At 44.1% G+C, this 27,995-nt stretch overlaps 4 protein-coding genes across 9 annotated transcripts; all 4 read left to right on the forward strand.

The window, feature by feature from the left end:
• Positions 1-3,352: 3,352 nt before the first annotated feature.
• On the forward strand, positions 3,353-5,399 carry ecm1a (extracellular matrix protein 1a). 2 transcript variants are annotated; one of them, XM_053447507.1, is made up of 3 exons: positions 3,353-3,509; positions 3,877-4,133; positions 4,645-5,399. In XM_053447507.1, exons 1-3 carry the CDS (start codon positions 3,437-3,439, stop codon positions 4,846-4,848), a joined length of 534 nt encoding a protein of 177 aa, XP_053303482.1. In that variant the 5' UTR covers positions 3,353-3,436; the 3' UTR covers positions 4,849-5,399. The 2 variants fall into 2 exon arrangements, with proteins under 2 accessions (XP_053303482.1, XP_053303483.1); XM_053447508.1 differs by having other exon boundaries at positions 3,373-3,509; positions 3,942-4,133.
• A 152-nt stretch (positions 5,400-5,551) lies between these two features.
• LOC128462203 (phosphatidylinositol 4-phosphate 5-kinase type-1 alpha) lies at positions 5,552-14,703 on the forward strand. 4 transcript variants are annotated; one of them, XM_053447501.1, is made up of 17 exons: positions 5,553-5,722; positions 5,983-6,227; positions 6,632-6,676; positions 7,761-7,795; positions 7,966-8,052; positions 8,175-8,305; positions 8,465-8,582; positions 8,838-8,990; positions 9,186-9,485; positions 9,634-9,842; positions 9,957-10,040; positions 10,368-10,416; positions 10,506-10,590; positions 10,672-10,842; positions 11,016-11,241; positions 11,673-11,760; positions 11,857-14,703. In XM_053447501.1, exons 2-17 carry the CDS (start codon positions 6,179-6,181, stop codon positions 11,860-11,862), a joined length of 1,836 nt encoding a protein of 611 aa, XP_053303476.1. In that variant the 5' UTR covers positions 5,553-5,722; positions 5,983-6,178; the 3' UTR covers positions 11,863-14,703. The 4 variants fall into 4 exon arrangements, with proteins under 4 accessions (XP_053303478.1, XP_053303476.1, XP_053303475.1 ...); XM_053447500.1 differs by having other exon boundaries at positions 6,076-6,227; XM_053447504.1 differs by having other exon boundaries at positions 5,554-5,722; positions 6,076-6,227; positions 11,016-11,178.
• Positions 14,704-15,000: 297 nt separating this feature from the next.
• On the forward strand, positions 15,001-19,122 carry LOC128462205 (26S proteasome non-ATPase regulatory subunit 4). Of its 2 annotated transcripts, none has more exons than XM_053447505.1 (10): positions 15,001-15,105; positions 15,682-15,822; positions 16,285-16,399; positions 16,532-16,618; positions 16,785-16,853; positions 17,015-17,230; positions 17,481-17,589; positions 17,702-17,833; positions 17,963-18,018; positions 18,561-19,122. In XM_053447505.1, the coding sequence occupies exons 1-10, from the start codon at positions 15,080-15,082 to the stop codon at positions 18,729-18,731; spliced, it is 1,122 nt and encodes a 373-aa protein (XP_053303480.1). In that variant the 5' UTR covers positions 15,001-15,079; the 3' UTR covers positions 18,732-19,122. The 2 variants fall into 2 exon arrangements, with proteins under 2 accessions (XP_053303480.1, XP_053303481.1); XM_053447506.1 differs by having other exon boundaries at positions 17,966-18,018.
• Positions 19,123-19,254: 132 nt separating this feature from the next.
• Positions 19,255-27,396, forward strand: znf687b (zinc finger protein 687b). Its single transcript, XM_053447499.1, has 10 exons — positions 19,255-19,412; positions 20,097-22,424; positions 23,080-23,216; positions 23,302-23,486; positions 23,957-24,133; positions 24,236-24,398; positions 24,535-24,873; positions 25,122-25,222; positions 25,314-25,401; positions 25,520-27,396. Exons 2-10 carry the CDS (start codon positions 20,111-20,113, stop codon positions 26,114-26,116), a joined length of 4,101 nt encoding a protein of 1,366 aa, XP_053303474.1. The 5' UTR covers positions 19,255-19,412; positions 20,097-20,110; the 3' UTR covers positions 26,117-27,396.
• Positions 27,397-27,995: the final 599 nt, after the last annotated feature.

Consider the following 27,995-nt stretch of genomic DNA (forward strand, 5'->3'; position numbering starts at 1 on the left):
AAGATTGTGTTGTAAAAACCTCCCTGTCCCTCCAGGGCGTAGGAAGTAGTAAATGAATTGTGGGCAGTATAGTCATCACGAAGGGATCATCATGATCTAAGAAGTCAATAGGACCCCCGTTGAATTCAAATAGGACCTGGACACCCTTGTCGGATGTCAGATATATAGCATTTGGCCAATATTATTTTATCTCATGAGTTTCTCCTGCATGCATTGCATAATACTGGTCTCTTCCATTAATACTCATGCTAATTTTGGAGGGCTCGGATGCTTGGATGTAAACGCTGTCATATGGACTGGTAAACATGTTGTGATAAGGCAGGGGTGCTATGATGAATTCCTTCCCCCAGCTGTACACAGGAAGGAGTTGTTCGTAGACGTGGTTGCAGGAGGTGAATTTCTGAACACAGCTATGTCCCGAGGAGACGGCAACAGGAAGACGCGAGACTACTTTCGTGCCACTCAGGTTTTCCCCGCTCTGAACCTGAGCAGCCTCAAACGCCTCGAGCTTTATGGTCATCGTGCTTCCTCTCTTGTAATATTTCCCAAGGAACCTGACTGAGCCCTGCAGGGAAATCTCAACTGTGTTGGGCTCCTTGTGGTTGGTGATGGAATATTCTTTAATGCCGTTATTCTGGTCGCCGGTGGGAGTGAATATGTAGTACTCAGTCCCCCAGTCCTTTACTGGGTAAACCACAGAGGTGTCTGCTGTGTACTGCTTGAAGTTGAGTGACGTCACACTGACATCTTGGCTCGCCTCAATCAGGGCAGTCTGATTGGACTTTTTGCTGCCCTTCATCTCTACGCTGTTAGGAAGCTTGAAGGAGAAGCTCTTACTGGGCTCAATTTCCTCCACTTTGACCTCACCCTCGGCCGTCACCTTCACTGTGGTGCGGCCTTGGGAAGAAGGCAGAGCTGCAACTTCAACAGAGAAACGAGTATCCTTAACATCACCCCCAAGGTTTTGCATGAATGATGTGGCAAACTCTCTTCCTGCTGGTAAAGCCGAGCAGAGCCCTGCAATAAAACAAGGATGAAAAGTATAAAATCCCTATTGGTCAATAAATCGAAGCGATTAAAGAGTTTCTCCAGATATTTCAGTTAATTAATAACAACAAAATACAATGAAGTAAAAGTAAAATAATTTCTTGAAAACTGTATTAACACTGAAATATACTGTATGAATGGACTTTTTTAGAATAAGAAATAGAGGAAAAAGAGTGAATGGACTTAATAACTTTCTGCCACTGTTAAATATGACAAAAAAACATTTTTTAAGTTAAAGTTGATATTGAACATTTTCTATGATTATAGCATTTATCTAAAAAAAAATCCAGGGAAGTTCTGGGGTATTTCCAGATATTTCTGGCATCTATTTGCCTTATTTTTTGACTTACCAATCACCACCAAACCCACGGGAAGTAGGCCAGCCCTTTCATTGTTACACCTGAAATAATGCAAACACAGAACCAGAATTAATCAAGATATACAGATAACATACAGAAACAGAAACATTTCGGGGGACAATAGTCAGGGTTTGTGGAGCAGGTGGACCCAAGATGCAAAAAATAAATAAACAGAGAGATCTCTAAAAGCCTAAGCTGAAAAAACATAGAGCACACTGGGGAAAACAGAGATGGAGAGGAAGCAGAGAAATGACAAGCACAAGAGACGAGGCAAAAATGACAATGAACCAACGGAAGCACAGAGACTTATACACACAGGGAAGGCAGGGGCAATTGAACACAGGTGGAACACATGAGGACTGATTCATCTAATTTCATTTACAAGAAGCAGACTTAGTGATTTCTGGTACATCTTCAGAAATGGCATGCGTGGAGAAGAAAAACATCTAAAAACTCCAACATCACATGTAAAAGGTGTCGGTGGGGTTTTGACATATTCAGACTTATAAGCATCACTAATCGACTAACACGCATCACATGATATATAAAGTTCACCAGTTTGCTTCAACGGCGCCAAAATTTAAGCCACTGACTGATTTTCGCCATTTGCCAATGTTTGTTAAATAATCCTTAAAACAACCTTAAAAATCCTTATAGTTTAATATTTTAAAAAGTTCTCACCTGAACCAGATTAAAGTGGGATCTGGATACGCGGCCTCTTGACGGATGCCAAGATACCAAGTGATTTATCACACGTCAGAACTTTGCATGAGGCCAATATCTTGTTAGGTTACAGAAAATGTCAACATGTAAAGATCTTGCTTGTATCTTGGAATGGATTGTTATCTGGGAAATATCAAAGTGAAGTGTTAGCTTCTGACAATAACGGTTATTAAATGCATTTTTTATGTGTAGAACCATGTTTAGCTCAAGTTCAGACTAAAGTTTTTACTCATATGAAACTCATGGGTCAAATATATTTATCAGTTCTAGAAGAGTGTGAGCAACAGGTGGTTTCATTGAACTCTCAGGGTTTGGATTTTTCTTTTTAGACACTCAAAATCAATTCTGAGGGCCAATTCATGAAAACACTCTGAGTCGCACTCTGTCCTTATTGTCCAAGGACTGTGGACACAAGCTAAAACAATGAAATCACATATGAGTTACTTTGGAGCAGCACCTTTACAATAGGTGAGAATGATTTAAATGTAATGAGTCTGTGTTTGGCAGCTGCAGAATGGGTTTGTGATAAAGCTGCACATATCAAGGGTGGTGAACGGTTTATACCCTGAGGACACACCTGAAAAACCTCCTGCAACACAAAACAGAACAATCAAATATCTACAAGAATTTATTTTAAATGTGGAAATAACTTGATAGTACACAATAAAAGAAGATAAACCTGCTTGTTATGAGATCTGGGGAGAACAGTAGAGATTCAATGTTTCAACATTAGCTAAACAGAACAATGCTGACAGCAGGAAAGATTGTGCGAGAGAAGTTTGAATTTAAGGGAGTGAAAAACAATGAAAGTGATTCACTGACATCGAGTGAGTGCATCCATCGTGCTCATGTGCAGAAAGTCACAACATCAGGAGATGTTTGGAGAGTGTGAACCATCCTCTTTGATAACAGGATGCACACTCAGACAGTTTTTGAAGGAGTAGAGAAAAACATATCAAGTTTTGGGTGAAAGAAAAACACACAGGTTTTAATAAACAGGTCAGTGCCACGATAAAATATTTCCCTGTCAGCTTTGGCTTCTCATTCCACCAGCATTGAAGTGTTTTCAAGGCCTCGGGAACTTTCAGTAATAGATGGGTATGTTGCACATGTCAGCAGATATCAGAGATCAAACTCTTTTTCCAATTTATCTCCTCAGCCCTTTCAACCCCACTTCCAAGCATTGCACACCCACACACTCACTCCCCTCGCCCATATATACTGGTTTTCTTATCCGGTCACATCACTGGAAAGGATACCAGAGATAAATCTGCCTTTAGAAAATCCTACCACACCGCCGTGCAGCCATGACTTCAGCCGGAGGTCTCACAGGACTTTGGGTGGTGGCTTTTCTGACTCTTCATGTTGCAAATTTTGGAGGTAATTTTAGTTTCTTTGAGTATTTACACTTGATGGCTTATTGTCACGCTGCCTGTCTAGATACCAAGTTACCAGCTGATTACTTGTCTCTGCATGAAGGTATTTATCTTGTTAGGTGCCAAGAAAATGTCAATGTTCCAGGATCTTGTTCACGGCTTGAATGAAGGTGCATTCTAGTTTTTTCTGAAGTTACTCATGAGCTGTGGAGCAACGGATTCATATATGACCCATATATCTCGGGTCACGACCTGTCTTTATTGTCCGACACCATGGATACAAGTTAAAGCATTAACAAATGTGGCTGGTAACTTTATACTCAATATATTCTTCCAATTATAATGATGTTAACCTCTGTGTATTTCCGGAGAAACCCAAAATGCCGCTCCCAATAAGGTTGACGTTCCTTTCCCACCCGCCCGTCCCACGGCCCAGAACCTGGCGGCCATTTGCCATCAGGGTCAGGGTCGACCCAGGTACCCGGCAAGCTTCTTCCCAAGATCCGGCTCAAGCCACTTCCGACGCCGTGGAGATGCCATCAACCGTCTGGAGTCGTGGTTCCAGTCGTGCTGCAGTGGCCAAGCGTCAGAGCAGAGTCACCAGATCCTGTGCTGTGCCCAACAAGCTGTGAGTGTTTGTGAGGAAAATGACAGACAGATGTTAAAATACAATTAATGTTTGAGATGGGGAAACCAGACTTGACTGTCAAAATACATACTTTTTTAGGATTGAGTAAAATAAAAAATTGTAGGCTGTTAAACAGAGTATTCCATGTATACAAATATACTGCGTAATCCTGTATATTTTATGTCATAGTCTCCAGAAACTCTCCTAAAACATCTCAACCTTTTATCAAAAAACTGCAACATATTTTTGGCAACTATATCAAACACCCAAGACACAGAGAGCTCCTAGTTTTAAATATTTTTTTGTTGTATAACTCTAAACAACAGAAAAAATAAAGATGGACGTAAATGTATTCTATATATAATGTTTTCACACAGGAATTCACCAAAATGACCAGTTTCCTCCACATACATAAAAGCAATAAAGATTTACCTGGGTGACCAAAGTGTGCTTTTGTGTGTTTATCTTTAGCTGAGGCTCTGAGACAATATTATGGTTTTTTTTCTTGCAGTGGAAACAAGCTCTGTCTCAGTTCTGTGTGGAGGAATATTCCACCATGACTGCGGCATACCTGTGCTGCAGGAGCCAAGGAGACGCTCGGTGGACGTGCTTCGACAGCGAGCTGCCAAACCCAGACTACAGCCCAACACCAGGCTACACTGCTCCCCACGTCCCAGAGGAGCCAGGATTCACCTACAACACAAATACTTGCTAAAGTAAAGATTAAAATAATGTGTTTAATCCATTTGGACAAAAATTACAATAGTATAAAAGAGTTTACAATCTTTTCTGCAGGTTTTTGTTTGAGCTGCTCAGAATAACTCTTAATGGCTAAACTAAAGATTTCACATGCTATTTTATGATTGAACACACAACTCTATACAGTTTGGCAACTTCAAATAAGAGAAATAATAGTGATTTTGAGACACACTTATCTGATTATTTTCAATCCATACATGTAATAAAAAGTTCACAGATGCAATAAAACAAGTGTACAACTCAATAGTCGAGTGTGTGACAGTTTTCCGAATGACAAAGTCACAAATAAACACTTTGAGTTATGTCATTGAAAGTAAATAGAAATGTTGTATCTTTTTTAAAGATTTCTACACTGCACTTCCTGTTTGGCTTCAAAATAAAAGTGGAACACTCAAACACTCTTTTGTGTTTTCCTTCAACATGATTGTAATATTTTTATAATTGGGATGTGTGTCGATGATGTTTGACAAATCTACAACAATAAAGCCCCAAACATGTATACTTCCACCTGTTTCAACACATACATTTAATCATTCTATAATATCTTGAAATTAAATAAATGAATAGATGCTCTATTTGTTTTGATTGGGGGAAGTGTATACAGTTAGTCCTGGAAGATAAGAATATCAACAAGTAGTGATATTGTGAAGGATTTTTAAAACCGGAAGTGCTGTGCTAGCTCCTGCTAACAGAGCTGGGCACAAAACAGCCGCTTCCGCACTGCTTCCTTGTTTATTAGTTTCAGGGAAAAGTGTTTTATCCAAGATAGAATCAAAACTTGTCTTTTCTCTCACAGACAGACGGAGAGAAGTCCCTGGCAGGTTTCCCGGGTGAGTGAACACTTTGGTGTGTGTCGTTGCGGCTCAGTTATCGGGTCAGAAACATCTTGGGTTTAAGTTTAAAACGTTAAAAGTTGGAGTTAGCAGCGAGCTACCTCCCCTCTGTTTGGTTTAATGTCGCAATCCAGACATCCTGGTTGTTGTTGTACGGGGCCTGTTTCAACATGCACCGCAGCTCGCGCCATTCAACAACAACTTCCCTGCCTCCATTAGACAGAACTTTGTGTAACCCGGGTCCGCTCCTCCATCAGCTCGGCAGGTCAACGTGGCTGGAATCAATATTTGTGGCGTGAAGTCATCGGGAGTGGTTTGAGGTGACGGGCTTTAAACTTTGTCTTTCGCAGACCTCCTCCACCCAAACCCCCCGAAGTCCTCTCTCTCTACCGAGGAGCGACTGGAGATCTGAGCTTCACCTGAAACCAGCGTTGAGTCCAGTGACAGCTCTGAATGGCCACAGCTGCAGAGGAGCCTCCAGGGCTGCAGGGCCACACTGGCAGTGAGTACTTTGTTTTTATTCACTCCCTCTATCTACCACCTGTGGAGAACCTGTGGCTTTCTACAGTGAAGAAAACAACAATTCGTACAATGTAGATTATTACACACCAGTGAAAACACCACTGGGTTTATTCTATATTCAATTACTGCCTATAGATCCCTTTCACCTTAATCTTTCACACAAGGTACTTGTACTTTAATACATTTCGTAGAGAAATATTGTACTTTTTACTCCACTACATTCATCCAAGAACTGCTTCAAGTTACTTAATCAACTAGCAAAAACTAATAAAACTAAAATATTTGTCAATGAATGTATCTATGCAAATTGATTAATTGAGCATTGACAGTAAAATGCTAGTAACACATTACTGTCACAATAATCAAACGTCATCACTGTCACAGGCGACCGAGTAAAGAATCTGAAGACTACCTCCAGCACCGACACAGGTACACAAACATTGACTAACTTTGTTAGCTGATCCTGTTGATGTACTTGTTTTCAACCACTCCGGAGCCTATCACATGGCCAGTGAGAGAGATGATTCACTATTCAAAGCTCAACATACAAACCCTGTGTGTTGTTGGGTGGAACCTTGTAAATATACAAATGTTTACATACACCCAGTTACCAGTTTATCAGTTTATTATTCCCTTTTGTTATTATTTAGTTCTCAATTAATTTTTGTTGTTGAAGCTTCAGAGAAATGTTGACTGAATGTAGCGATAGTTTTGGAGGATTAGGTTTGTTGCTCTGTTGTTTAATTATTTCATCTACCCTCACTTTTATAAACAGATATATAAGATACATTTACAACTGAGAGGAAATAAACAGCTGGAAATGGGGCAATTTAATGTAAAAGGTTCAGTTCAGCCCAGAGCAAAGGTTTTAAAGGGGCACAGCAGGAATTTCCACCTTTCCGTTTTGCTTCATGTTTCCCTTTGTGTCTTTTATTATGTTCAATTTTGTGCTTATGTGCAAGTAACTACTGTATTTTGACTAATAATAAAAAATAATGTAAGGTGTCAGGTCTACACAATACTGCCCTGGATTTTATTACAGGATAGTTCAAGCTCCCAAAGATACATCTACCATAAACCAGTAACGTGTTTTTAGAGGCTTTCTACTTGACAAATACCCTCAATACTGAAACTCTACACCCCCCGTTTGTAAAACACTTTTTAAAAGAATGCTAAGATGAGATCATCCTGATGACATCACTGCTAGATGATCAGGGCTACACTTTCAATCGTGAACAAAATCCTCCTGCATTGTCAGTGGCTGAACAAGCTCAACCATTAATAATTAACATAATAGTTGAGAGTAACTTGGAAAGCAGACTGTGTTCCCTAATAAAAGTTATCTATTCACTACCAGGGACATAACTTGATGAAAGAGTTTAGCACATGCTTGTATCAGATTGCACTCTCAGTTTATTACAAGCGTATTATCCTTTCAAGCCTTGTTTGATATCTAATGTGTTTTGTGTATTTCTTGTGTAACTTATATGTTTCCTCCATATTCTCTCTTCAGATTCGACGGGGCCTCGTAAAAATGTGAATCCAGAGGTAAGAAAAACACAGGAAACACACATTGCATTCATCTTAAGCAGTTTGGAATTTACCGATATTTAGCTGACACATCCTCTTTTCCTTCCTCTTTGAAACGTATTGCTGCAAACTCTCTGTGAATTCTTTTTCTCTTGTAATTCTCCAGTCTGCCTTGTTTCTTTTGACAGGGTCCGAGCACGAGCATGACTCAGGCCCAAAAAAAAACAATCGGCCATCGTGGAATTGATCCCACTGGAGAGACCACGTACAAGAAGGTGGGAGATCACCTCGACACTGACTTTAAAACGTGCACTGTGAACGTACATTCAGTGATAGTTACTTTCCTCTGTGACATGCTGAACATTCATTTTCATGTTTTTTTCCCTCTGTCTTCCAGACGACCTCATCGGCCCTGAAAGGTGCTATCCAGTTAGGCATCACGCACACGGTGGGCAGCTTGAGCCAAAAACCTGAGAGAGACGTCCTGCTGCAGGATTTTGAGGTGGTGGAAAGCATCTTCTTCCCTGGGTAAGGAAACGATTATAATGATGAAGTAAGGATACAAGGAATGTTGATAAGACAATTAAAGGCATGTGTCAATTCTTACATCTGGATATCGTGTCTAATTTTCTGGACCTCCTTTTGTATGTGGTGTAACCTTGTGACTCTTTTGTCTTTTATCGGCAGTGAGGGCAGTAACCTAACCCCAGCGCACCACTATGGAGACTTCAGGTTCAAAACATACGCCCCTATCGCTTTCCGCTACTTCAGGGAGTTGTTTGGCATCCGGCCTGATGACTACATGGTATTTTTGATTACTCGGCATGTTTTGTGTTCAACAATGTTCAAAAGGCTAGCGGGGGAGTAAAACTCCACAGAAAGTGAAAGAGCTGTAAAAATAAATGAGTGGCTGAATGAATGACTGGAAAGTAGGAAAGTATGGAAGTGTGACATGACCAAATAAAGGCAGAATACTGATGATTCCTATAGTTTCGTCTCTCTTGTTAAGTCCTTGTTTCGTTATCACACATTTAACCACTGTGCTCTGCTCTGGTTTCAGTATTCTCTGTGTAACGACCCACTGATTGAGCTGTCGAACTCTGGAGCCAGTGGATCTCTGTTTTACGTCTCCAGTGATGATGAATACATCATTAAGACAGTGCAGCACAAAGAGGCTGAGTTCTTGCAGAAACTGCTCCCAGGATACTTTATGGTAAGCGCCATTGAACTATTTGGAAAAGTCATCTTGGGCTTTATGTATTTTGAATGGGAAAAAACACAAAATGACTAATCAAGAAGATTGGTCATGTCGCAACTTGAGTAAAAGCTCATTTCTCTTTCTAGGCAATGAAACTGACACTTGTTTAGTGCTGTTATTATTTCCACTCTTTCCTCTTTCCTCCGTTAGAACCTGAACCAGAACAAGCGCACCTTATTACCAAAGTTCTATGGACTCTACTGTGTCCAGGCAGCAGGTAAAAACATCCGTATTGCAGTCATGAACAATTTACTCCCGAGTGCAGTGAAAATGCACCTCAAGTTCGATCTGAAGGGCTCCACCCATAAGCGACGGGCTTCAGCTAAAGAGAAGGGCAAGGCTGTGCCCACATACAAGGACCTGGACTTCATACAGGACATGCCTGACGCGCTGTTACTGGAGGCAGACAAATACAATGCTGTTTGCAGGACCATTCAGAGAGACTGTCTGGTGAGAACTAATGAAACATGCAACGAGCAAGATATTGTTAAATTCATTTTAGATTAAAACTCCCAGTCATACAACAACAATCCACATTTCAAGTTCACCTGTAATTCGGTCCCCGGTCTGATTCAACTTCTTCTTAATTGCCTTTCAGCTCATGCAGAGTTTCAAAATAATGGACTACAGCCTCCTGGTGGGAGTCCACAATGTAGATCTGGCCTGTCGAGAGCAGCTGAGTGAAGAAGCCGGGGCAGCGGCCATGGATCAGCGGAGGCCACAAGGCCAAAAGTCCCTGTACAGCACTGCTATAGAGGCCATCCAGGCCGAGTCAGGGAGCATGGGATCCCAGGACACTGAGGACCAGTGAGTGTCAGGGATTCTGCAGCCAGAGAATCACCCTGTGAGGCAACAATCAATTTTGAACAGAGCGGTATGACTGAGGACTAAATTGGGTTTCTTTTTTGTTTTATTTTACAGAACTGGAGGAATACCAGCACGGAACTTGAAAGGCGAGAGGTTGCTGGTGTACATTGGTATCATTGACATTCTGCAGTCCTACAGGTAAACAGTAGATATGAAATGGTCTGTCAACAAACTACTCATTCAGTCTCTGACACCGACACAGTGCCCACATAACCCAGCAGTAAAAGCAGCATGATAGCAGTGCAGCTGCAGCTGTCCTCCACCTGGGTGAGACTGAGATAGTGAATGTGATGCAGTGGAAATGCATCACATTCACTATCTGAGCCAACACCTAGGTCTGTTTGTTCTTTAAGTGCAGGTTCGAGGTGGATTTCAGTTGCATGTGTCTCGATGGTGAATGTATTATGTGGAACTGCACGTGTCTGACCACCGAACCTCTGCAAGTAATCTGCTGTTGATTTTCAGATTCGCAAAGATGCTGGAGCACTCATGGAAAGCTCTGGTTCACGATGGGGTAAGATTCCTCTGCCAGCCTCAGTTATAGTGTTTTGAATAAAAAAAAAAAAAGACAGATATCCATTTGTAATCATTCCTTTCCTTCAGGATACTGTGTCAGTGCACAGACCAAGCTTCTATGCAGAGCGATTTCAGAAGTTCATGTGCAGCACAGTCTTCAGGAAGATCCCATGTATGTATATACTCAATGTGTCGATGAGCATGCGTAGATCATGTCAGACTCTCTTAATGAACACTTTTCTCTTGTATCCAGTGAAGTCCTCCCCATCTAAGAAGCGGCGTGCAATGACCCATGTTCCTATGAGAAAACCAGCGGGCTCTGGGCCTTTTCTCACGTCACAAACCAGCAGCAGCAGCAGCCAGCCAGCTTTCTTCCAACGTCAAGGCAGCTCTGACACCAGAGATGAAACCGATGGAGACAATTGTAAATACAGGAAAACATGGGAACAGTGGGGTTTCAACTGCACCCAATGAACTAAAATAATGTGCACTGTTAACCACAGAGATTAGTTATCCACAGAGATTACGCATGTATCAGCCTGTGAACTTCTTCTTTCACAACACAGCACTAACAGTTTCTCCGCCCTCTTGGTACAGTAATGGCGTCAGGTCGTCCTGACCTCCTCCCTAAGGCCTCCCCACCCAGCAATGCTGCTAGCAACGCTGCCGATACCACATTCTCCTCGGGCTCCTCCTCCTTGGAAAACCCTGGTTTCACTCCCACAACCACTCCTGTGACTCCCTCCCAAGACACATGCAGGTCAGTCGGAGTGGATTTAAACAGCATGTTGAGTAAAGCTATGGAACGCAGCACCCCCAAGAGGTAAGAGAGAAAAATGGACATGAAGATTAGTATTTTAGTCAGAGATCCAAAGAAATCACTTGATTTAAAAAATTCAAAATCTTTAAAAAAATATATAGCAATGGTGAAATACATTTTCCAGTTTTAAGAAACAGGATGTGTTCACGCTGCTATTGGCCGCACCTAACCAGAGTGCGAGTGTGTCAGTTGTAGACCTGTTGTAATGCTACACAGACTGGGAGTTATGGCCTTACAGTATGACACATTGGCAAAAACTTTCCTAAACCAGATCCTCAGGAAGTTCAGCATGAATTCAGCAGTGCAACATATTTAAAAAGGGATATCTATTGGCAAATAACAGGAATCATTAAGTGAAAATTTAAACTTAGTTACAATGTCCTTAAGTCTTTCTGGACACCTTTTTGATTCACTCCTCTGTTTCTTGTTTTCAGAGCTCCGTCTTCGTCTCTTGAAGAAAGTGCTGGTACTGAGGGTGATATCGCTCTCAGTGACATTACTCCTAACACAAGCAAATGTTCTGTAGGTTGATTTTCTTGAACTTCTCTGGTTTTTCTGTGACACTTTTTACTAACGCCAGGTGGTTTTCTAACCAGGTTCGTTGCTTTTGGTTTGCAGGTATAAATGCGGGGAGATTGAAATAAATCCTGAACAAGCTTGCAGGATGTTATGAACATGGATGAAATGTTACAACGCCCCTGTGTGGGATTTGAGGTACCTAAACTGGAAAAGGGGGGAACAAATGGGATATTTTTGTTAATACTTTTGCACTTTTCCAAATCTCAACATGGGAGGAGCATGTTAGTATCTGGTCATGTTCTGACACTAATAATTGTTGGTATATTAATGCTCTGGTTATTGAATGCTATTATTCATCTAATGAAATGAGAAATGCCTCAACCAAAGATGGTTCATGGCACAGATATGCTCAACTAAGCAAGTGTACGGTGTAGAGTTTAACTCGAGGGCTTATTTAAGAACATGACTTCCTTATTTAATCCCAGTTATTTCAAAATTCATTATCTAGTTTTGGGAATTGATTCCTCATTTGTACTTACCACATTGTTGCACATCCTCATGCATACCTGACTCTTTATGAGAATAAAGACCAGACTGCTGTTCCTACCATATGTTTGATCCAGGGACTTTAACACAAAACTATATTATCTGGATCGGGAACACAATTTTGAATAAAGGGTTTATTTTTTTAAGCTAATGCTGTTTTCATACATATTAATGTGCGGTTTCTTAAGTGTACTCTTAATGCAAATTGTGCTGGAAAAGATCTGTGATCCTCAACCTGCAGTTTTTAACCGACCTGTTCTTCTGTCGAGACTGTGATTCTTAAATTTCATCTCTCTTGTTCTGATCAAACTGTTATTTTTACTTTAAAGGATATTTTTTAAATACTTCTACACGGTACGATCTGATTTCAGTCTCAGGTTAAGTGTGCAGACGGTTTATGACCAAATGTGACCAACAAACTGATTCTCGGACGACTGTGGACAAAGTAGCACAATAAACAAAGACCTTGTGTCTGTCTCGTGAATTACCAAGTTAGTCAGCTAGGAGCGAACTCCGTCTTCTCATTTAGTGGTTAGCCATAGTAACTAAGGCCTCTGACCAACCCTGGAAAGAGCAGTTAGTAATAATGAGACCGACAACCTCACTAATCAAGTGCCAAAGACAACATGACGACTTTATTACAAATTCGCGTACAATCACTTTGTTTTATTTTCATTATTATGATACCGGCAATGTATGTATTAATAGGAAGTGTTTACAGTAGAACAGCGCCCCACCCTGGCTAACAAATTGTACCAGCAGGGCCTAGCTAGGTAGGGACAGTGCTTAATATTCATCTAACAAACTAACAACTCAGGTGCATATAACAGAGAGACACTGTCATTGATGCACGATACCGGGCATTAAGACAAACCAGCAGCAGTTTCAGATCTGCAGATAAGGAGGACATGCTGATGTGCAGGGAAATAAATAGCTTGAGCATTTCAGAGACAGCTGCCACCTTTAAGCCAGTGAGTTCTGTAGCTACTGTAGTTTTTAATGTCACAACATATATTCCAGGACAACGTAGAAAGATTTACACAAGTGTCCGTGTCAGTTCTCAGTTGTACGAGTTAGCAAGTGTCGTCTTAATCTGAGTTTATATGTCCATAACAACAAGGGTGGTAAGAGATATAACTGTACTTCCTGATATTAGATCTATACATTTGGGTGGCACTGCAGGTTTTTTATTGTTTTTTTCACTATTTACTGTCGCCGGCTGCTAAAAGTAGAAAACAAAACTATGCATTAAGTATAATTATCATGGATTATACACATGTTACATTCCACTCACGGTTGCAGATAGCCTAGAGTTGAAAGCCTATAAATTTCCACACTGATTTATTAAGTATCGCCTTTATTGTTTGACTGTGATTCATACCTGTTCCTCCTTTTTGTATTCAAGTGGTGTGTTTAGTACTTCCTTAAACAGTACTCAGTTTATTTTTATTACAGTGTTTATAGAAAATGTCTTGTTGAATTTCCCACACAGTAACAGAGATTTTCAGCGCGTCTCTTATTAAATTCCCTGTTGTTTATTTGGTGATGCTGCATGTGATTGGCTTGTAATTTAAAAACCTGTGTCATGTGCACAAGCTCACAGTTGGACCGGTGAACGCAGCCGGTTGTGTGAGCGTTGTGAGATGGGTCTTCTTAAATCACAAATGTGTTGTGACAACTTTTTTTTCACTTGACATATGTGGTGATGGCTGCATGACGGTTAAAAGGAAACTGTTTGTCTGCTTTTTTGTAAACTAAAACTGATGGAATTACTGTTGGTGATCTAAAAACTGTTTTGTGCAGTGTTTTAACATGATCTGATGGTTTGGTAACTTTAACCATACTGTGTGTGTTTATGTGAATGAATATACTGTGCAATACTCTACGTGAATTGACAATTTTCCAATCGAGATGTGATAAATAAACATAATTTGGGCATTATCAGTCAACCTTTAAATTGTACGTATGAGTTGTTCTTCCCCTCTGGCTGACACATGAAACAGTCTCAAAACATCGAAAGTTAAACTGTGCCTTATGACTAAACATGCAGCCCATGAACCAAATATGTTCATATTTATCATAGTATTTATTACTACATGTATTTCTCTGGGTTCGAAAATGTGTATTAATGGTGGCGATGAATTGAAAATGCACCTTTTCTTAAGCACAACAACCCTGTGACCGAGGCATTAAATGTAAACACTTTGTGATGATCATGGTTGTTATCTTAACAATTAGGGAATCTTCCTGCATCAGCAATAAATGTGTGCATGTCTGTAAACGGGGACCAGACCAGTGCCTTTTTCACAGAATATGAAATTACACATTTCCTTGCTCTTTTGGTGGTTGTCATGTTTTTGTACAGTTATATATGAAGTTATTAAAGAAAAAGGAAACACATGCAGCCTTTGTTTGACTATTTTTCATCATATAGATCTTCAACTTTCTGTGTTTGGTGATAAAGAAATCCAAATTCATTTTTATTGGTGTATTTACCGCCTTGAAAGGTTGTTTCAGATGAATACAAAAATTGCAGTTTTTATAAATGTGAGATTTTAACTTTCAGACACTTAAATGATCATCATAAGCTTGAATAAACACTTGAAAGAAGACAAGATAAAGGAAGTGGACGATGGGATCATGACACAATTGTTATTTGTAAAGGCATTATGGGAAACCAAAAACATTTACCAATCAGATTTCACCTTGCTCAGCCTTCAACCAATAGCGGGTGAGCTTGCGAGATTACGACAGAGAGCAACAAGAAGTTTCCAAGATGGGGCTGGAAAGTACCATGGTCTGGTAAGAGCTGGATTAAGTTGGCTTTTCCTGTAGTTTTTGATCAGATATCTGTTCACACGACGACGTGGTGTTTATTTATTGTAATTATGTTGTCCGTAGAGCGGGATTTGGAGGAAATATCCCGGAAACTGATCCAATAAATGGACGTTAACTGTTAGCAGGCTAACGCGATGTCGACCGACGGCTGAGTCATTGTTGCTAAAAGTAGCTCACATCTCCTGTCGTAATGAAGATTTAGTCAATTATCCACGTTTTTAAGGCTCATTATTTGCGGCTACGTACGTTCTAGCTGATAATTGAACTGACAATCTTAAATATTTAGTTGTTTACAACGAGCGACAATGGTGACACCGCTTGCTAACGTTAGCTCCACTTGCTAATGTCCTAAAATCTGAACGGCCAGCTCGTTCACCAACTCCCCGGCGAGGAAGCCCCTTCACCGCGGAGCTGGTGACGAAGAGGACGATGCGTCACTATTGAATATAAGCTACTGGGCCGAATAAGGTCAAGGTTGACATGTTTGCTAATGTTAGCCGGTTAGCTCAGTGATGAGTGGAATTTGTGTTTTCTCCTCAGTGTGGACAACAGCGAATACATGAGGAATGGAGACTTCCTGCCGACGAGGCTTCAGGCGCAACAAGATGCGGTCAACATAGTGTGTCACTCCAAAACACGCAGCAACCCCGAGAACAACGTGGGCCTCATAACTATGGCAAAGTACGTTCATATCTTCTCATCACACAAAACGTTCACCAAGTGGCCACTTTCCATACACACACATCTGTAATGGAGAATCTAATAGGCACTCGTTATTTATTACTGTACATCAACAGATAAACAAGTGTGAAATAATTAATTTACTCCAATTAGGCCAGCATAGACTGATTATTTAATAACTGACCTAATGTGACTTTTATTGCATGAATAATAGTGTAGTGACAAATTCCCACAGACCAAGCTGACGTCTCCAGATATTAAGTTTGATCTGAACAACAGTCAGAAAGATAATTTAGCCTAAAATAGCTTAAATTATTATTTGTTGCTGATTTTTTTGTTGTTGTTTTTGTCAATGAAGTAGTAATTGCTGCTGCTCTGAATACATTGTTGTTTTTGTTGTGCATGATGTCAACCACAGGATGTTTCAGTACTGCTGTAACACTGACTCTTGTTTTCATGCAGTAACTGCGAGGTCCTGACCACGCTGACGCCGGACACCGGCCGCATCCTTTCCAAGCTCCACGCCATCCAGCCCAAAGGAAATATCACCTTCTGCACAGGCATCAGAGTGGCTCACGTGTGTAACAATTCCTGAGTTATAATACATTGTTTTAAAACAAGACCAGGACCCAGTAATTATGATACAGCAGAAGACTATGTTGTGAAGCCCTATTCTGATATGTTTGATATATTTTTTCCCCCTGTGTAGCTGGCCCTTAAACACAGACAAGGAAAAAACCACAAGATGAGGATCATTGCCTTTGTTGGGAGTCCTGTGGAGGATAGTGAAAAAGATGTGAGTTTGAAGTCTTGTATCATATTATGTATGAGATAAATGTTGTTTTCCTATTGATGATACATAATAGGTTTTACAATCTGTACCACTAACACTACATGACTGTTAATGTGTTGTTTCTCTCTTTATCTTTGACTGCTTCTCTCCGAACATGTCACTTCTTAAGCTTGTGAAGATGGCAAAGCGCTTGAAAAAAGAGAAGGTGAATGTGGATATTGTCAACTTTGGAGAAGAGGTGAGGAATCCCTTTGTATTTTTGTTAGACAGAGTGATTTTCAGACAGATTTTTTTTATCTTGCATTGAATTAAAAAAAAATTGGGAATCTGACACTTGTATGTATTTATAAAATATGTTTTCCATTGCCCTTACCCTCTTTCTTAAACTGTTTTATTTAGGAGTTGAATACAGAGAAGCTGACAGCTTTCATAAATACTCTTAATGGGAAAGAGGGCACGGGCTCCCATCTGGTCACCGTCCCTCCCGGGCCCAGTCTGGCTGATGCACTGATCTCCTCTCCCATCCTGGCTGGTGAAAGCGGTGCTTTGATGGGTCTTGGTGCCAGTGACTTTGAGTTTGGCGTGGATCCCAGTGCTGATCCAGAGCTGGCACTGGTAAGCAATATAATAACTATTAATATTATGAGTCTATGTTAGGACTTACTGTTTACATAGCAAATACATGTGTTGGCTCCAAAGAACCAGTCTAAGGTTAGAATCCACTGATCTACACATACAAATATAAACAATGTGATGCAGATGATATAGTAGGGCACTTAAATGGTATTAATAAAGAAATACATGCAGTATCTAGACTAAAATCCCATGATTGAAATGTTGACGTCATCTCTTATGCATTTTTCAGGCCCTCCGTGTATCGATGGAGGAGCAGCGACAGAGGCAGGAGGAAGACGCCCGCAGAGCTGCTGTCGCTTCTGCAGCCGATGTCGGCGTGACCACACCCAGTGCAGATGGTAATATGAGAACTGACTTCACCTAAGTGACAATAAGAATTCTAATAATGTTTGGGATTTAATTCAATTATATTTTTAGCCTTAAACTTAATTTAGATTTATTTTCACACAGAGTCAGAGGAGGCCTTGTTGAAGATGTCAGTTTCTCAGCCTGAGACTGGTCCAGCGGTGCTTCCTGACTTCAGCAGCATGACAGAGGAGGAGCAGATCGCATACGCCATGCAGATGTCTCTTGCCGGTGGAGGTGAGTTCCATTTGATTATCTTATGCTGTATGTATATTGTATGCTCTTGATATCACTTTTGGTTGCTCTTATATTTGCTGTTGTGTTTATGAAAATAGTGCAAATAAGATTTTTTTTTAAATCTGTAAGCAGAGTATGGTGAAATGGACACAGGAGCCGCCATGGACACTACAGAATCAGCCAAGGTGAGTCATCATCTATCCATCCATCCATTATTTACACAGCTTATCCTTTGAGGCTCGTGCTTAGATGAAGATGAAAAGCCCCTGGTTGAATCATTCATATAAATAACCACAAGACTGAACATGAAAATGTCAAGAGAAGAGTGAGGTACGACTTCAGAACCAGAGTTTAGTAGGAAACATCTATATCTTAAAATGAACAGGGAGACAATTTTTAGACTTTTTACAAGTGTAATAAGATGTTCAGCAGTGGATGAAATTTGGGTAGGAATAGGCGTGTTATAAGGGTTTTGTTACAGATCTTATTACAACTTGTGTAATTGTTTAGGGAAATTGAGGAGTAATTGAAAACTTAAAGCATTTTTACGTACAGGAATGACATAATTTGAGGTTTCCTATTGAAAATGAGCGAGAATATAATTCATAAATTCTCACCTGTTTACCTTAACATGAATCACGGCCACATCCTGGACCCATTAGATGTTAAAACCTAAAAGAAGACCCAATGGACCCCACTGATTGTTATCCTTTATGTAATTGAACAGGAGGAAGATGACTATGATGTGATGCAAGATCCAGAGTTTCTTCAGAGCGTCTTGGAGAACCTCCCCGGGGTCGACCCGAACAACGAGGCCATCCGCAACGCCATGGGCTCCCTGGCCTCCCAGACAGGAAACAAGCCAGACGCCAAAAAGGACGAAGAGAAGAAGAAATGAGAAGAAAGAAAAGGAGAAACTGACAGAGACTCCAGATGTTGACTAGATAAATAAAAATGAACACTTTGCAGACATTATTACTTTTTATGTATGAATAGATGCTTTCTCCTGCATGACGGCCCTGGGACCGACATTTAATACTGTCCTGTTTGAAAAAAGCACCAACATGCAAGAAATAAAAAAACTACGGTCTTGATTTTCTAGTGTGATATCTGACTCCCCAGTTACACACATTTATTTGATCTTATAAATAGGATTTGGGCCTCGTGCAGTCTTTACCCTTCCTGTTCCTACGTGGCGTTGTCACCCAACAATCCCCCAGAAGGGAAGAAAACAACCAGCCACACTCTCCTGTAAAGTCTTTGTTTTTGCAATAAAAATCTATACGTTAGTCCATTTCCTTGTGTTGTTTTTGTCCTCTGGTCCTGATGACTGACAGAGAACCATCAGATCCTCGCAGAGACAGGTGGCTTCGCAGGATGTCTTAAAGATTAAAGGACACAGGTGAATATTTCAAGTCGGTCCCTGCAGAAATCAAAACATACGTGTCGCCAGCAGCATCCTCCTCGGTGCGTTTTCCCAGCGCGATCACAGCCTGATAGGATGTCCCGGATCATGTGACGGGAAGCGCCGCATTTTCAGCTGAAAACGAGCTAGGATAGTCGGGAATCGCACATCCAGGTAAACAATCAAAATACATGAAATATTAAAAGAAACTCCCCGTCCCGGCCATCCTCTCCTCCGCCAGCGCCGGCCCTCCGGTCACCGGGGGTTCGCCGCTGTGAACCCACACCTCGGCAGACCGGCTCCGGTTGCCTGTTTGTGGCTGTAACGGGGATCGCTAGCTCGTTAGCTAAATGACCCCTCTGTCTGGGCTGGAGCTCAGCGGCCAGCTAGCCAGCCCCAGCCGTGTGTGTGTGTAGGGGGGTGGTGGGGGGTGTGGAATACCGCTAGCTTCAAAATAAAGCGAGGTCGCCGTCCGGGTTGAACCGAGTCTCGAAATGTCACCACCGTGAGGATGTTGCATGTTTTTCAAAGCTGGGAATGAATCGGAGTCTCTGCATTCACGGCGAATTGTCGCTAACCCCCTGGTTTGGGTGCAGAAACGGCGACGCTAGCATGCTAACAGGCTAATGTGTATGCTAGTAGTGCAGGACCATAACAAGCCAGCCTCCTGTCAGATTCTGTCAAACCGATGTGCTCGGGAAATGCACAAGTAAATATAAACACTTTAAAGACGCTGAGTGATTTTGTAAATGTGCTGCACGTTGATTGGTTCAGTGGCATGTTTTTATTGTGGTGCACAGAGTCTCACACAGGTTCACGTTGGATCCCTCCGCTAACATGTCTGTTGTGTTTTCACAGGAGGTAATCCCGGCATGGGGGACATGAAGACCCCAGATTTCGATGACCTGTTGGCAGCGTTTGACATCCCCGACATCGATGCCAAGGAGGCCATCCAGTCTGCCCCCGACGAGGCGGAGGGGCCCCATGGAGCCACAGGGGCCCCCCTGGGGAAGCAGGACGGTGTGGGGTCATCCCTGAGGCCGCCAAGCCCGGCTGACCCGCAGGCGGACACCCCCATTGTCAGCGTGATCGTGAAGAATAAAGTACGCCTGGAGACCGTGGATGGAGACGAGGGGGACGCAGACCAGGACCCTATTGATGTGATCGCCGGGGTGGATGTGGGTCCCAGACTGGGTGCGTGTGCCCCTGGGATGGCTGAGTCCGAGGCTTTGAACCACAACGGGTTTGGGGCGTCCGGTGTCTCCACTCCCCTGCCCCTCAGCCAGGCCCAGTCCAACGGGGGGCCATGGTCAATGAACACCCCCAAAGTGTCTTCAGAAGCAGCCGGTGCAAGTAAGGCTCACAAGCAAGGGGGGAACATTTTCAACAGACTCAAACCGCTCGTGGCACAGGGGTCTGGAGATCCGGTGGGTCGGGCCAGGAAGATGCAGCTTCTCCAGCAGCAGCACCAGCAGCAGCAGGACACAGGCCAGGAGAGGGCTGATGGGGTCAAAGCATCCTTACCGTCGTCCTCCTCTCTATCAGCGGGGGCTTCTCCTCTGGCGGCTGCCGGGCCCGTCGGACTGGCCTCACCTTTCTTTCCGCCCTCCAAGCCTCTGATTCCAACTCCACCCTCTGCCCTCTCCTCGCACCCGCTGCACTCGTCTCAGCCTTTTAACGGAGCTCCCAAAAGTGGCCCCGCTGGATTTCAGCACCAGCAGATGGAGGAGGAGGATTCGGACCCTGATCTGGGGAGTCCACTGGTGATCCAGGAGACCCCAGACTCCCCGACCTGCACTCAGCTGAGCCAACAACGCTACAAGTCTGACTCTGTCTCATCTCAGCCTCCATCCTCTACTACATCTCACCCGAAGCCTGGAGACACTCCGTCTGGGGCCTCTCTGACTTCCTCAACCCCCCAGTCCGGCTCGATGGAGAGTCCCCAGCTGGAGGACCGGCACCCAGAACACGTCATCGAAGAGAGAGACTCTCCAGAGAGTCCTGAGCCAGAGATCCCAAAATCAGCCGCTCAAGTCAGCTCAAAGAGGTGCTCCAGCCCCGCAGTGGCCTCCACGCCACCTCCTTCTGAGCTGCGGGAGCCCAAAGAGGAGGAGGAGGAGATGGAGGTGGGGAACGGGATCGATAGGGTCGCCGAAGGCAAAGCTGACAAGGGAGAAAACGCAAGAACGGCTGAGGAAAAAATGGAGGTAGATGATGGGAAGCCTAAACCCCCGTCCACTGATGTGGGAGATGTTCCTGCACCTGCTGCTTCTGGAGCCCCGTCCCGACCCCTGAAGGTCCGAATAAAGACAATTAAAACCTCCACGGGCGGAATCACCAGAACTGTGACCCGGGTGGCGCCTAAAGGGGCCGCAGCGAAAGGCTTGGACTCTAAAGCTCAACCGGGGGAGCGAAAGCTGCTTGGAAAACAGGCCCAGAAACTCGAAGCGTCCCCCGGTCACATGACAACAACATCCCAGAAAGTCAGTGCTCTGAATGCTCTGCCTGTGTCCACACTCGCAGCCAGCAGCGTGATGCTCGCCGCCGCCACCAAGGTTCAAAACAAAATGGCAGCATCCGACAAGGCCAAGGTTTCTGCTACTGCTGTGAGCATCACCAAATCTGCTGCTCTGCCTGCGACTCCATCTGTGACCTCCTCCCCCAAGTTCTCTGTAGCAGCGGGGGGGATCAGCGTGCGCACAACCACCAACAAGACGGCCAACGGGGGCAGCGGCACCCTGTCGCCCAACAAACCCGCCTCCATCGTCAACAGCACCGGCGCCGTCATCTCCCGCAGTCAGTCGAGCCTGGTGGAGGCCTTCAACAAAATCCTGAACAGTAAGAACCTTTTGCCGAGCTACAAGCCCGACCTCTCTGCCCCCCCGCCGCCCGAGTGGGGTCTCCCGCTCCCCGCCACAGGGTACCGCTGCCTGGAGTGCGGCGACGCCTTCGCCCTGGAGCGCAGCCTGGCTCGCCACTACGACCGGCGATCGCTGCGCATCGAGGTGACCTGCAACCACTGTGCCAAGAGGCTGGCCTTCTTCAACAAGTGCAGCCTGCTGCTGCACGCCAGGGAGCACAAGGAGCGTGGGCTGGTCATGCAGTGCTCGCACCTGGTCATGAGGCCGGTCACCGTGGAGCAGATGATTGGGCAGCAGGACATTACGCCCATTGGTGGTGAGTTGGGCTGCAGCTGACAAATATCTGTTTTTCAAATAATCATTTTCTTATTAAATTATCAGCACAATCTCCCAGAGCCTTTCATTTAATTTACAGTCACACAAAACATTTTGAGGACTCGGAAACAGACAATATAACAAGAGGACTCTTTTAGGGTCAGTTTGACTTTAGACGCCTCATCAATAGTCCAAACTCTAGAAATAGTCAACTTTATATTTTAGACCAAAAGAGAGTTGGCAAATATTCCAAAAAGAAAAAGGGGTTTTGCTTCCTTCTTTAAAAAAGTTATTACAAGATTATCAAAATAAATGTTCTGTTGATTGACTCATCATTTCAGCTCTACACACATTTTAATCTTTTATAGTAAATTAAGCAGAACCATTAAAACCTGTTTCTCTGCTGATATCTCACTGAAGAAACTTGACGCATCCTCCGTTTGCGATTCATCTCCATTGACCATGTCCCATTTGTCCCGGTTGGTTTCCGCCCTCCGGCTGAACAGGCCTGCTCACCTCTTCGTCCTCGTCTCCTCCAGTCTCCTCTCCCTCGACCACATCCGGGGGCGCCGCCATGTCTGCCAGCTCCAGCCCGATGAAGGACGCCTCATCTCCGGCAGCATCTCAGCCTCGGCCGGTCCGCCGCGCGCCTCAGGGTCCCCAAGCGCTGATGCCTCTGCCCTGCAAGAAGGCCGACGTGCTGCAGTACCACAACTTCAAATGTCCGGAGTGCCAAACACAATTCGCCGGCAAGGCTAATCTGGTCACCCACTTCCAGCAGATCAGAGCTGCGCCGAACTCGGTAAGACCTGGCGATGAGATCACAGGGTCAATGTGCTGCTGGTCTCTGCTGGAGGTAAAGGTTCGATTTCCTCCTCCTGTTTCAGACATGTACGCAGTGCTCACCTCCCATGATGCTGCCGAACTCGTGTGCGGTGTCCGCCCACCAGAGGATCCATAAACACAAAGCACCCCATGTGTGTCCCGAGTGCGGTGGGATCGCCCGGCAGGACAGCTTCCAGACCCACCTGGAGGAGGCGTGTCTGCACTTTGCCCGGCGCATCGGCTACAGGTGAGTGGACACCTCCAAAACGTAGTGTTTTTATTTATCTATCTTTCCATATTTTATCAGTAGGAACATTAAAGATCATTCATTATTTAGCTGTTTACTTAGAGATCTGTAAAATGTCTGAAAATGGGGAAAAATTTTATTTTCAAAAGCCCAGGTCGACATATTCAAATAGTTTTGTCCGGGAAACTTTGATAATCTAAGAATATAACATTAACTCTCAAAGACAAATAAGAAAACCAGCAAATAATCATATTTGTGAATCTGAAAATACAAGTTTAACTTACATTTATCCAATTAACAAATTAGTTAATTGATCAAGTTAATTGACCTTATAGCATCTCTGTCATTAGTCTTCCAAACAGTTTAATGCTAAAAAAAAAACAATCTGCAAAAAATGTATCCAGAGCTTTTTATGATGAACAGACAGTTCATGAAAATAATGGAGAATTAACAGATTTCACTTTATGAAGGTGCTCGAGCTGCCAGGTGGTGTTCGGAGGCCTGAACTCCATCAAGTCCCACATCCAGACGGCTCACTGCGAGGTCTTCCACAAGTGCCCCAGCTGCCCCATGGCCTTCAAGTCTTCCCCCAGCGCCCAGAGCCACATCAGCACCCAGCACCCGACGCTCACCGGGGGCCAGGCCAAGTAGGACAGCTGCTTCATCCTCAACCTGCACCCTGAGAAACATTACAATATCATTTTTTGGTCTCAGATTCTAAGAATATCTTTGTTTTTCTTCTTGTGCAGAATGATCTACAAGTGTGTGATGTGCGATACGGTTTTTACCCAGAAGCCCTTGCTGTACATGCACTTTGACACTCATCTAGCCAAGCAGAAAGTGCACGTGTTCAAGTGTCCGGACTGCACCAAGCTCTACGCCCAGAAAGGTTCCATGATGGAGCATATTAAGGTTTGTTTATTCAGGTATTATATGAATATTGTAGTTCCTGAGCCTTTTGCCAAGAACAGCAGCTATTGGAGCAATGGACATTTTGAAGGTGAATGAATCACGTCTCCTCTCTGTCTGTCTTCTTGTCCTCGCTCAGACCACACACAGAGGCCCAGCAGCCAAACAGGAGTCTGTGTCGGAGGCCGCTACCCCCGTCTCGGCCCCGACCCTCACGTCCAGCCCCTCTGGCCTCAAGTCCAAGCCCTCCGGAAAGCCCGACAACTCTGACGGGGAGGACTGGGGAAGGGAGCAGGAAGAGGAGGAAGAGGACGACGAAGAGGACGATGCCGACGAGGACTACGAGGCCCCGGGGGCGGCCGCGGCGGGGGGCACCGGTCAACTCGCTGCCCAGACCGAGTGGACCTGCCCCCAGTGTCAGTCCACCTACACCGACAACGACAGCTATCTGAGTCACGTGAAGACGGAGCACGGCAAGGTGGAGCTAACTACCTCTGTTATGTATTTGAATCTGATCATATTGAGTCCTTGTTGAGGTGGACACTAGGTCCATCAAATCAAACCATTGAACTTAGTGCTTGAAAAATTAGTGAGAGGGAGGCTGCTGTTAAATTCCTGTCTGTACTGTCGCTGGTTCGACTGAGGTTTAATATATTTTTGTTGTGTATCTCTCTCTCTCTCTCTCTCTCTCTCTCTGTGACCCTTTGTGTGCCGCCCACTTCAAAGTTCCCCTGTCGTATTTGTGGAGGCACGTTCAGCACGTCCTCCAGCTTGAGACGTCACGAGCGCGTCATTCACGAGGGCAACAAACGAGTCTTCCACTGCCAGTGAGTCCCCGAAGCCTCCGTCAAAAAAAACACGCTTTGGTGTTTTCATCACACAAACTGAAACAAAACCTTTTGTGTAATTGTTTTTCAGATACTGCACAGAGGGCAAGCGGACCTTCGGCAGTCGGTTCTTACTGGACAAACACATTCGTCTCCATCACAGAAACCCAGATGGACAGGTGAGTGAGGACAGGAACAGTCCTCTGCTTCTGGACGTAAACCTGAAGCTGCATCACCGCTGCTGCACAAAGAGTCTGAGTCCAACATTAACTCTCTCTCTCTCTCTTTTGTCCTCAGGCTGCCCCCATGACCAGGAAGCGTGCAGCCACTGGGGGAGAAGGTGCAGGAAGCTCCTCAGAACAAGACGGTGAGGGCGTGCCCCCTGGTGGCCGGGCGGGAGACGAGGAAGAGAACGCCACAGAGGAGGGTGAGGAGGTCAGCGCTCCCGCCAAGAGAACCAGGGCGGCCGTGCCGGCGACGTCCGAGCTAGAAGAGGAAGACAACGTTTTCCGCTGCGTCCCCTGCGGCTTCTCCACCGAGGACGGCGCAGAGTTCCAGCGCCACATCCCCCAGCACCGGGCCGACACCGCCTCCTTCCAGTGCCTGCAGTGCGGCGTCTGCTTCGCGTCAGCCGGCTCCCTCGGCCGGCACCGCTTCATCGCTCACCGCGTGCGGGACACCCCGAGTGACGCGGAGCGGGGCGCGGCGCGCAAGCACGGCTCCCCGGACGGCTCCCCCGCCTCCTCCCCACAGGCGCTGGGGGAGGACGGGGAAGGGAACCTGGGCTGCAAGGTGTGCGGCCGGCGCTTCGACAAGGCCTCGGACCTCACCACCCACTTGAGGACCCATGGCATGGCCTTCCTCACGGCACACAAGACGGACAAGCCCCAGTAGAGGCGGGGCCGGGGTCTTCTGAGACCGAGCAGGGAGGCGGCGGAATATGAATGTGGACGAAAACGGAGCTGCTTCCTCTGCTGTTGTTTTTTTAAAGCTACAGTAAACAGATTAAATCTCTGGCACCTCGTGTGTGATTGTTACTGCATGTTTGATCCTGTTACTGGTCACCTGACTGAACGCACCTGTGATAGTGGAACGGCTCTCAAACAGCCCCCCCCCCCTCATCCCCAACTAAAGCATTTCTATATCAGCCATATTGTTTTCCGATCACTCTGCACTGAGTGTCGCCACCTGCCTGTTACACCATGTATCGCATATTTTAATACACAACTACCCCCCCCACTGTACTCATGATCGCTGTAGTGCCGATATTTTTCTACTTTACATCGTTCTCACATTCGTTTGCTTCCAGTCGTCGCTCTTTGGGCTCACATGATCTCAAGCAAAAAAAAGAATCCCTCGACATCTGGCGAGCGTAGAATTGACACTGATTTTTTAAAATTGTTTTGCTATAATATTTATTTATATTGAACACATCACGACTCCTGGTATCTGTGCGAGTCGGTTGCCGATTCCCCTGCGACCCAAACACGAGCGGCGACTCCCGGACGTCATGAGCAGACGAGGTCACTGGAGGGTCGTGACCTGTGTAGTGTGAATAACGTGTGGTGATGTTAATCGTAAAGCTAGAAGAAGAGAGGCCAGGCTTCCTGCCCGTAGTGTACGTGTGAACCAGTTTTGCCGTGTAAATACATATAATGACACTAAAAGAAAAGCGTTCTGGTTTTAGTAACTTGTTATGATAATGTGAATACGTATAGTATTTGTACTTGTACCGTTCCTCCTTTTTCTTTTTCCAAAATCATTTGAAGTCTAAAAATGGAAAAAAAAGAACCCCCCCCCTACCCCCCCCCCCCCAGAGGTAGCTATACATTGTAATTACGAAGCAGAGTGAGAGCGGGGGGGGGTTGTGTCGTCTTAATGTGTATGAATACAAATGTTAAACTCTTGAGATGTTTTTTTTAATCTACAGAATCAGTGCTTGCTGTTCTCACGTTTCTTTTATATGTTTGAAAAACAGCCTCACGTTCATGTGACGGAGGCCGACGCGTGGAATTCTCTTTTTTTGTCAGTTTGTATCTTTTATATGTCATGCTATCATATTTATATAGATCAATAGTGGAAATGTCATGTCATTTTCTTTTTCCATGGTTGTGGTCTGCTTGCTGAAATGCCATACACTTTTGTGCTGTTTCGAAATAAATGTGTAAAAGAGACGATTGACTCGAGCGGCGCTTTCACCAGCCGGGAGGTTCGGAGCTGAACTGTTCTCAGATCTGTTCGCATTAAATTCACATCAGTGATAAACAAGAGCAGCTGAGTCTGACAGGAGGGTACGGAAGCCTAATGCTGCCAAACCAGAAAAACAAACAAACTAATAGTAATAAATAGTTGAAATACATTTTCTTTACGTCATATTTTCACATTATAACATACAAACATCACGTTATAACATGATTCGCTTCACAATATAAAATACTATATTAGTTTGTGTGTCTTACTAGTGTGAAAAATATAACACTGTCAAAGATCTGTTTAAGTTCAACTTCTCACTTTATAACTGATGCTGATCTGTTATTGTTTTACTGGCGTTGCAGCAACACAAATCTAAAGCTTGACCTGATTCTGGCACTAAGTGAAAATAACAGGGTCAACAAAGTTCATGGGATTCACTATCGGAGAACAATAATTGTCTGATTCAAATTCATCTTAAATATTTTATAATAACAGGATAATAGCATTTAGGGGCAGTTCTTTGTATAGAATTCCAAAGAAACAATCTACATGTTCCAAACACATAAACATTTACACAGTT

The sequence above is a fragment of the Pleuronectes platessa genome, chromosome 18, assembly GCF_947347685.1.
Source record: "Pleuronectes platessa chromosome 18, fPlePla1.1, whole genome shotgun sequence".
Lineage (NCBI taxonomy): Eukaryota > Metazoa > Chordata > Actinopteri > Pleuronectiformes > Pleuronectidae > Pleuronectes > Pleuronectes platessa.

What these genes read in the sequence shown, in the direction of transcription:
- znf687b (XM_053447499.1), top strand. Translation starts at nt 20,111, where the DNA reads ATGGGGGACATGAAGACCCCAGATTTCGATGACCTGTTGGCAGCGTTT. An exon ending in CCATGATGGAGCATATTAAG is followed by an intron (nt 24,399 to 24,534) that starts GTTTGTTTATTC and finishes GTCCTCGCTCAG; the next exon opens with ACCACACACAGAGGCCCAGC. An exon ending in AAACGAGTCTTCCACTGCCA is followed by an intron (nt 25,223 to 25,313) that starts GTGAGTCCCCGA and finishes ATTGTTTTTCAG; the next exon opens with ATACTGCACAGAGGGCAAGC.
- LOC128462203 (XM_053447501.1), top strand. Translation starts at nt 6,179, where the DNA reads ATGGCCACAGCTGCAGAGGAGCCTCCAGGGCTGCAGGGCCACACTGGC. An exon ending in GCTGCAGGGCCACACTGGCA is followed by an intron (nt 6,228 to 6,631) that starts GTGAGTACTTTG and finishes TCACTGTCACAG; the next exon opens with GCGACCGAGTAAAGAATCTG. An exon ending in TCCGGCCTGATGACTACATG is followed by an intron (nt 8,583 to 8,837) that starts GTATTTTTGATT and finishes CTCTGGTTTCAG; the next exon opens with TATTCTCTGTGTAACGACCC.
- LOC128462205 (XM_053447505.1), top strand. Translation starts at nt 15,080, where the DNA reads ATGGGGCTGGAAAGTACCATGGTCTG. An exon ending in TTGTCAACTTTGGAGAAGAG is followed by an intron (nt 16,854 to 17,014) that starts GTGAGGAATCCC and finishes TGTTTTATTTAG; the next exon opens with GAGTTGAATACAGAGAAGCT. An exon ending in CTGATCCAGAGCTGGCACTG is followed by an intron (nt 17,231 to 17,480) that starts GTAAGCAATATA and finishes TGCATTTTTCAG; the next exon opens with GCCCTCCGTGTATCGATGGA.
- ecm1a (XM_053447507.1), top strand. Translation starts at nt 3,437, where the DNA reads ATGACTTCAGCCGGAGGTCTCACAGGACTTTGGGTGGTGGCTTTTCTG. An exon ending in TCATGTTGCAAATTTTGGAG is followed by an intron (nt 3,510 to 3,876) that starts GTAATTTTAGTT and finishes GTATTTCCGGAG; the next exon opens with AAACCCAAAATGCCGCTCCC. An exon ending in TGTGCTGTGCCCAACAAGCT is followed by an intron (nt 4,134 to 4,644) that starts GTGAGTGTTTGT and finishes TTTTTCTTGCAG; the next exon opens with TGGAAACAAGCTCTGTCTCA.